Source organism: Gymnoscopelus braueri (genome assembly GCF_963280865.1).
Source record: "Gymnoscopelus braueri genome assembly, chromosome: 11".
In the NCBI taxonomy this organism is placed as follows: Eukaryota; Metazoa; Chordata; class Actinopteri; order Myctophiformes; family Myctophidae; genus Gymnoscopelus; species Gymnoscopelus braueri.
The window spans coordinates 4,103,973-4,113,521 of record NC_137613.1 but is presented as its reverse complement, the minus strand read 5'-3'; the positions used below and the strand labels follow the sequence as shown (position 1 = coordinate 4,113,521).

The window sequence follows — 9,549 nt, the reverse complement described above, 5'->3', positions numbered from 1 at the left end:
TGTCTGTCTGTCTGTCTGTCTGTCTGTCTGTCTGTCTGTCTGTCTGTCTGTCTGTCTGTCTGTCTGTCTGTCTGTCTGTCTATAGTTCCATCCATCCCTGTCTGTCCAAGTACAGAGCCAGGTGTGTTTTACTAAGAATAGAGGGGTGAAGGGGTTAATGTTGTTGAAGTGTTTTATACATTATACTAGAACCACTTGGTATTTAATATGTAAAAGTTTGTCTGAATCCTAATGAGTAAAAGTATTATAAACACAACCTGTACTGTTGATACAGGAAGCATGTCTTCAAATCACTGTTTAGTTCTGCCTGGAATATAGACGCTGATAGAAAGATCATGCTTGTGTGTGTGTGTGTGTGTGTGTGTGTGTGTGTGTGTGTGTGTGTGTGTGTGTGTGTGTGTGTGTGTGTGTGTGTGTGTGTGTGTGTGTGTGTGTGTGTGTGTGTGTGTGTGTGTGTGTGTGTGTGTGTGTGTGTGCACGCACATTATGTATATGAAGCAAACATTGACTGTTTTCTGGTCTATTTTGACTGTAATCTTGACAGGTTTAATAAAGACCAAAGATGAGTCAGTGTGAGGAGAGAGAGGAGGAGGGAACTGACAAACAGCTCATCCACAGACCAGAGCCTCCATCTGTGTCTATGAAGAGTGATGAACCTGGACCTCCAGATACAAAGTATATCAATCCTCCTTTACAATATACACAACACTGTAACACAACAACGTGATCTCATGCTAAGTTACATGTGCAAATGACAAAAACAAGGCATAGCATCTAACAATGCATCAAACCTGTTTATCTATATGTTGTTAGTTACTATGTGTGCAGCTTGTGAATGAAGTTGTACAAATCACAGAGTGGTGTTCAGTGGTGATGCTGCATTAGACAGGCTGGATGCTTGTGTGCATGTACAGTATGCAACAAGCTATGTAAAATATGTCTATCACCTGTTATTGTACTGTATATTTAGTTAAATGTTATGGTTTCTATTATTTTATTGCTATTTTATTGCTATTTTCTTGTTGCTGCAATGTTGTGAGAGGAAACTAAAAGATGTTCCCCTTTTAGAAGTCAAATGGACTGTAACAACAATATAAAGCATAACAGACTGTAGCGATCCAGATAAATATCAACCATGTTTGAAAATTGGCGGCGTTGAATATCTGAGAGCAAATCGAGAGGCTTGAGATTGGATCTTTGAAACGCTCACACTAGAGGATAATCATGCCTGACATTTGCTCTGGATCTAGGCTGGGGAACGGAATGCCCCTCCTCTGTGGATCTCAATGCAAATTCAAGAAGTAGACATAGGATCTATTAATGTTATATCCTACCTGGTCAAAGTTTATCTATAGATTGTAAGTTACTGTGTGTGTTCAGATTGTAAATGAAGTCGTACAAATCATAATTAATAACCGAAAATAGCTGATCTACAGGCTCACAATACATCGTGCTGTGACGTGTTGTTGAGCTTGTAGATCAGCTATTTTTGCGACATGCCTCCAAATAACTGAAATCAGTTGTGGCGACTGAGAACTTTAATCCATGTAGATGTAGATGTAAAATGGGACTAACAATAACACATATTGAACAAATTGAATTCACATGATAATTATAGAAACATTTATATGATTCCAGAAGTCTTTACCACAGACCAGAGTCTCCAACACGCAGCTGTGTGTCTATGAAGAGTGACCGGTCTAAAGGAATACTTCCTAACTCCAGTAATGAACCTGGACCTCCAGACACAAAGTATGTGAATCCTTCTATAGAATAGAACACTATGATATGACCAGGGATTCCGTTAGCCGGTATTTACCGGCCATTGACCGGTAAAATGTTTAATTGGCCGGTAATTATAAACACCACCGGCCACCGTGGCCGGTTGGGAAAATAATGTTATTAGGCTATTTTATCATTCAAGCCTATTATTAATATTATTTGGATAAAGTTGTTGGCTACAACCATTAAAATCATAATCATTTAAAGTTTTTATCAGGATATGACTGTGTGGTTTAATTCCGCCAGCCTGCTCTGCGCTGCAGTTATAGTCTATTTTGACCTTTTCATTGTACGATGGTGTCGCGCATTGAAAATATCAGAGCTACAAGCTCACAGCATTGTTGTGAGCTTGTATGTCTACTATTGTTGATACTGTGACTGCGACTGTGTTTTGGGGCGAGCGGGCGTACACATCGTCACGCAGCAGTTCACTCATGCCCACTTTATTCATTTCATCTGTGATAAAGTGGAAAGAAGCGCAGCTCTAACGTAACAAGGTGTAATGATCAGTTGGGTCCATGTATGCAGTGCAAACACGCATGTGACGTTAATTATAATATATGGCCGGTAAATGTATTCTTTGGCCGGTAAAATATAATCCTGCCGGGCATGGTGGCCGGCCCAAAAAATGCCTAGCGGAAACCCTGGATATGACAACATAATATCATGCTAAGTACATGCTAATTACTAAAGACATAATTTCATAATGGTGTGGCATCCCAGCCAGTATGTGTATGGTTTGTGAATTAATTTGTACAAATCACAATGTGGTGTTCAGAGGTGAAGCTGCACTATACTAGCCTGAGGCTACGAGCTCAATCCATGGTCTTGAAGGGCGGACCCAAACACAGCCGCCTGGATTTGTGCGTGGCTTCCTATTGCTTCACCAATCTATGTCCCCGCTTCCCCTCCCCTCCCCCCCTCGGCCTGTGCACGGAGCACGCTGACGTCACCAAATTTAGAGCGACGCCCCTCTGCACTCTGATTGGTTAGGAGATAACAAGGTCCAAGACCATCGTTCCTGCATCGCTCCCCCAGGCTTTTTTTCTTTTGTAACAAAAAAAAAAGCCTGGGTTTCCGAGGCTAGCACTATACTGACTGACTGCTTGTGTGCATATCCTGTCTGTCTGTCTGTCTGTCTGTCTGTCTGTCTGTCTGTCTGTCTGTCTGTCTGTCTGTCTGTCTGTCTGTCTGTCTGTCTGTCTGTCTCTGTCTGTCTGTCTGTCTGTCTATGCAACTGTTATTGTACTCCATTTTTCATTAAATCATCTCACACTGGTGAGGTCTGCATACGTACAGTAAGAATAATCTTTGCTTTCATTTAAATTGCGATATTTATACATACTTGATCTACAGTGGTGCTTAACACTCACGTGACACAAGCACACTTGAGATAAAATGTATCCTTTTTTCCCTGTGATTTAATTTGCCATTTTCTTCCTTCGGGGGCTCCACACGCTCTAACACCTTCTCCCCCAGACAGCGGGGATACCATTACATTAAATATTAAATATAGATTAGCTTTGCTTACTCAACATTTCAATCCCACTCAAACCTCAAAGGTACGCTTCATTTGGCTTAGGGACAGCAACATAAATCTAACATATAACTCGGAACGTGTGTCCGGGAGAAACATTTTCCCAGAAACCTGGCCTAATTAATTCAAAATAAATAAATACGGGGCACAGTGGTGCAGTCGGTAGCACTGTCGCCTCACAGCTAGAAGGTCTTGGTTTCGATTCCCGCCGGGGATGCTGAGGGCGATGGGGGCGTGTCCTCTCCTCCGCGTCATCAGTGCCCATACCCTAGGTGAGGTTGGTGAAAGGGCCTTTCTGTGTGTAGTTTGCATGTTCTCCCTGTGTCCCCTAGGGTGGGTACACTCACAAAAAAACATGCAGTAATCCTGGTCTCTATACTGCCTGATGGAGGGGAAAGGAACTGGTTGGAATAACGTGTTCTTTCTACGCGCTACGTCCAACCGGGGAAACTGCAGACCCCCATGTGAAAATATGTTCTCCGTAGGGACTCGCATAAGAGAATATTTGTGCATTTTTCAAAGCAATTTGAGATGTATAAAAAACATTTATGTTTCGAAAATAGCCGATCTACAAGCTCATAACGGGCAGTAATTGGATGCATTGTGATCCTCCAAACAGAGTATAAAATAGGGTTAAAGTGGTTAAACTGTTCCTTGTTTTACTGTGGACCTCCTGGAACTCCCTTAAGGACCCCTGGTTGTCCCCAGACCATAAAAACCACTGCTCTAAATATATGATAACAAATATGATTGTATTATTGTAAATAAATCCTATATTGTACAATTGTAGAATTGAAGAAAAGTGAAGTATGTATTTATTATGATTAGAGTGTGGTGTTCCACCGTCTTTAGACTTTAGTTCATTCTCTTAACTTCATTTCTGTGTGCAGGCCATGCAATCATGTCCTTTTATGGTGATTGGTGAGGCACCAATGCTGATTAAGATGTTATCATTAGGATTGGCGGTGTATCTACCTATGATAATTTGGATCAACTTTCACACCCCTTTAAGTTATAAGGATATGGGATTCATCATTATAAGAACACCATTACGAACATTATGCCCTCTAAGAACATGTCCTGAATCTGACTAGACTTCTCTTAGGATTTTCCTTGAGAAATAAACTTAAAGGAAAACTCCAGACTAAATAACATAGGCTCATTGTCCTACTTATATTGATCCAGGAGTCTATTTTGCAGAATTGCCCCGGTCGTCCAGTTTCCCCAGCAGACCCAACAGCCCTCATAGCATAGAGCGGAGCCCATAATCATATCACTTCTTACACTATTTGTTGCGTTTTTTTTTTTTTTCATTAATCTGTTATTAGTTGTCATTACACACACATCCATGCCTTTGTTGTCCCACACAAGGCGCTACAGTCTGCTAAACAGATGTTATTCTGTTATGTGTTTTGCCAAGTCCCAGAAAAGACGTGCCGTGATTGGCCAGTACAGTCACTTTGATTGGCAGTTGTGCCGAGCGCTCACCTCAAAACATGATGTACGAGACTGTGGCGGCTCGTGTGGGACAACCAAGGCATGGATGACCCAACGTTTATGCGCTTCAGAAGGTGTTTAAGGCATTCAGGGTCTGATGAGGTGGTTCTCTTTCATGATGTCTTGCATGCTGTATATCATGAGCTGTGATTGGTCTACTTTTGAGGGGACAGACATACTGTACAGAAAACCCTGTTCTGCAGCCACACTGTAAATTATTACTAGTAATATCTGTGCAACAAACTATATTTCAACTCAAATGATAATTTCATAAACATTTGTGTGATTCCAGAAGTCTTCACCACAGACCAGAGTCTCCAACACCCAGCTGTGTGTCTATGAAGAGTGATCAGTCTAAGTGTTTCCCTTTGAACTTCAGTAATGAACCTGGACCTTCAAACACAAAGTAAGATCACTGATCTCTGTGAACTTTAACTGGAAAAAACAGAGAATGTATCCACATAGAATGTATCCACATAGAAATAATTAAATATATAAACTAGTTTTACTTTGGTTGTATTAATAAACAAAACAAAAGAATTACATAAAATAAAAACGTTTAATTTGTGGACATGAAACATGCAGTCATTTGATAGATGACAGGTTTTGTGTCAAATAGATGTTTGAAAGCTGATCAAGGAACAAAGACCCTGTCACCTTTGCCTTTAAGAAAAGTTGGGTGACTCATATTTGTCAATATCATTGTGGGATCGCTTTAGCGATCACACTAATGTCATCTTCACTATTTACTATTTATTATTATTATTATTATTATTCCCCCCGTTTTTTTTTACCCCTAACCAGTCCTTCATACTTTTATGAAGGACTGGACCAGTTTTCGGATTGGTCAAGCTTCACGTGACATCACACTATGTAATATAAATAGGTAAGACAGAATTAATCAGGAAAAGTACTTTCTAGTTTGATACTATCAACATTCTTAGCGATCCCACACTGTTTCTTCAGGAACAGTACTTCTAGTTATATTATAATATCCATGATTGTATGTCATCTTGTTGGGGTAACAAGTCTCCTGCCTGTCAGAAATCACTCTCATGTCTCCATCTTGTTGACAATACAGCAGCTAGGATTTGAACTGGTGCCAAGTCAAGAAGATATAGGAGAACCTACCACTCCCAATAGAAGTTGTTTATTAAAGCAAAAACATACTATTACAACTAGTTAGAGTTTAAAGTAGCCTACACAGCAAATTAACTTTTTATTTTTCTTTACTGCTGCTGCTGGCTCACCTGCCAGTGAGGACACAATGTATGTCTTAATCAGACAAATGCACAATTTATATCTTTATTATAATTAGGATTGGTGGTGTATCTACCTATCGTCGCCTTGCTAAACTAATGGCCTAAGTCATTTTTTTACGTTTTTCAGGAAAAATAAAAAACTGATCCAAAACAAAACTATATGATATTTCTTAATCATTTCACCCAAAATGTTTATAACAAATTATGGCTATTTAAATAGAAATAACACTGTCTGTCAGTTATGTAACATAAGAGATTTAAATAGGTTTAAATAGGATTAAATCTGACTTAGGCCAAAAAAAAAATACAAAATGGACTAAATCAGTAAATTATTTGGCTTACGTCACAAAACCATGTGACTTAGGCCAAAAAAAGGCATTTTTTTTGGACTAAGTCACAAAAATGGGAGTGAACAGAATGATCCTTTTCAATTAGGAGATGGGCGATTTTACCAGAGGTGGCCAGTGTCATGAGGAGCTGACTTAGGCAAAAATAGAATTTTCCTCAAAAAATGACTTAGGCCATTAGTTTAGCAAGGTGACGCTATGATAATTTGGATCAACTTTCACACCCCTTCAAGTTATAAGGATATGGGATTCATCATTATAAGAACATCATTACAAACATTATGCCCTCTAAGAACATGTCCTGAATCTGACTAGACTTCTCTTAGGATTTTTCTTATGAAGAATCTTGAAAAGAAACTTAAAGGACAACTCCAGACTACATAACATAATAGGCTCATTGTCCTACTTATATTGCTCCAAAATGACTTGCCATTGCCATAGACCATATTCACACGGCGGCCATATTGGAATTTAACATTGAAAGTGCCACCCCGTTGCCATGGAAACGGGGTGGCACTTCATTGACTTAATAGCAACATGGCCGCCATGTGAATATGGTCTATGGGGTCTATTTTGCAGAATTGCCCCTGTCGTCCAGTTTCCCCAGCAGTCCTCATAGCATAGAGCGTATATCACTTCTTACGCTATTTGTTGCGTTGTTTTTTTCCATCAATCTGTTATTAGTTGTCATTACACACACATCCATGACTTGGTTGTCCCACACGAGCCGCTACAGTCTGCTAAACAGATGTTATGCTGTTATGTGTTTTGCTGTTAAGTCCCAGAAAAGACGCGCCGTGATTGGTCAGTACAGTCACTATGATTGGCAGTGGTGCCGAACGCTCACCTCAAAACATGATGTACGAGACTGTGGCAGCTCGTGTGGGACAACCAAGGCATGGATGACCCAACGTTCATGCTCTTCATACATTATCAGCTATGACCCAACGTTCATGCTCTTCATACATTATCAGCTATGATCCAACGTTCATGCTCTTCATACATTATCAGCTATGATCCAACGTTCATGCTCTTCAGAAGGTGTTTAAGGCATTCAGGGTCTGAGGTGGTCTTTCATGATGTCTTGCATGCTGTATGAGCTGTGATTGGTCTACTTGGAAGGTTGTTCCCTGTACGGTTAACTCTGTTCTGCAGCCACTCTGTAAATTATTACAAGGAATATCTGTGCAACAAACTATATTTCAACTCAAATGATAATTTCATAAACATTGGTGTGGTTCTAGAAGTCTTCACCACAGACCAGAGTCTCCAACACCCAGCTGTGTGTCTATGAAGAGTGATCAGTCTAAGAATTTCCCTTTGAACTTCAGTAATGAACCTGGACCTTCAAACACAAAGTAAGATTACTGATCTCTGGGAACTTTAACTGAAAAAAAGAGAATGGATCCACATGGAAATAATTAAATATATAAACTCGTTTTATTTTGGTTGTACTAATAAACAGAACAAAAGAAGGGAAACAAACGTTTAAATTGTGGACATCATGAAACATGCAGTAATTTGATAGATGACAGGTTTTGTGTCAAATAGATGTTTGAAAGCTGATCAAGGATCTGTACTACAAAGACCCTGTCACCTTTGCCCTTTAAACATGTTGGGTGACTCATATTTGTCATTATCATTATATTATAATATCCATGATGTTATGTCATCTTGTTGGGGTAACAGTCTCTCCTGCCTGTCACAAATCACTCTCATGTCTTCATCTTGTTGACAATACAGTAGCTAGGATTTGAACTGGTGCCAAGTCAAGAATATATAGGAGAACCCACCACTCCCAATAGTTGTTTATTAAAGCAAAACATACTATTTACAACACTATTTACACAATTAAAGTACACAGCAAATTAACACAATTGGATCTATTTTTCTTTACTGATGTTGTACCCTACTGGCTCACCTGCCAGTGAGGACACAAATGTATGTCTTAATCAGTCAAAAATAAGACAAATGCACAATTTCTATCTTTATAATTTATGAATGAAAGATTTATGAATATACCATATAGTTCCATGAAGTGGAGATTATTATTTTACATCAGAACAATGCAGTGTGAACATATCAATGATGTTATATGTCATATTATAATATATTTATGTAGATATTGAAGACTACTATGCAGTAATAAATTGTCTCCTCAGAGAGAGGAAGAGGAGTGGTTGTGTTGTGACAGAGCAGGCGTCCAGGTGTTCAGTGTGTGAGGAGGTTCTGACAGATCCAGTCTCTACCAGCTGTGGACACTGGTTCTGCAGACAGTGCATCACCTCATACTGGGACCAGTCTGCTCCAACAGGACACTATGGCTGTCCCCAGTGTGGAAAGAGATCTAGAACCACACCTGGACTAATAACACCCAGTCAAACCACACCTGGACAAAGTAAGACTGGACAGAATGTGCACTATTTAAAAAATATATAATAAATGGAATGCTTAAAGGCATACTAGGTAACGTTTTCAACAAAACTAAAGTTAAATTGTATATCTTTTGTGAGTGGCAAAAGTTTCACAACACCCACTCCATGAATTTCACCCCCGGAAGCCTTTTATTTATATATTTTATATTGAACGTGGACTGGGGGGACTTTCCCGGGGAAATGACGTCATCTGGCCGGAAAACGGAGGTGGAAATGCACTGGTTTCCTGTTTGGCCAGGAACTACCGCAACGGTTTCCTGTTTGGCCAGGAACTATCGCGCTAAAAACAAAAATGAACCTCACGCTGATTTTAAGAGAATGTAGGATTAGAAGATCGAAAAAGAACAGAAAAAGAAAGCACAGCTCATGGTAACTAATGCTCCACTGGCTAAGAGAAACGATCCGTAGATAGTATAAAACAATTAAAAGATCGCTTTTTGAAACGCTTCCGGCTTCCGGTGAAAACGAATGGAATTCTGGGTAATCGAGGACTTCGGAAATTGTATGCAGTGACGGTAGTGACCAGCAGAGGCTGCTAAAAATCGTTAGTTGTGAATTTGCATTGTACAACTTTAAATTGCAGAAATCTTAGTCAGACTAATTGTTCAAATTATTGTCTGTATCAATATCTAAGTGCAAATAATGAAGCTAAACAACTATCAACTCTGGACAAAAACAGCAGATATTGT

At 39.5% G+C, this 9,549-nt stretch overlaps 1 protein-coding gene across 1 annotated transcript in view; it reads left to right on the top strand.

Annotated features, from left to right (window-relative positions):
- LOC308094995 (uncharacterized protein) overlaps positions 1 to 9,549 on the top strand; it is a 793,896-nt gene that overhangs the window by 631,918 nt on the left and 152,429 nt on the right. The window contains exons 36-39 of the mRNA XM_080441835.1: positions 1,639 to 1,752; positions 5,109 to 5,222; positions 7,670 to 7,783; positions 8,588 to 8,666. Of these exons, the coding sequence (XP_080297961.1) occupies positions 1,639 to 1,752; positions 5,109 to 5,222; positions 7,670 to 7,783; positions 8,588 to 8,666 (421 nt within the window). The remainder of the gene's footprint in view (positions 1 to 1,638; positions 1,753 to 5,108; positions 5,223 to 7,669; positions 7,784 to 8,587; positions 8,667 to 9,549) is intronic.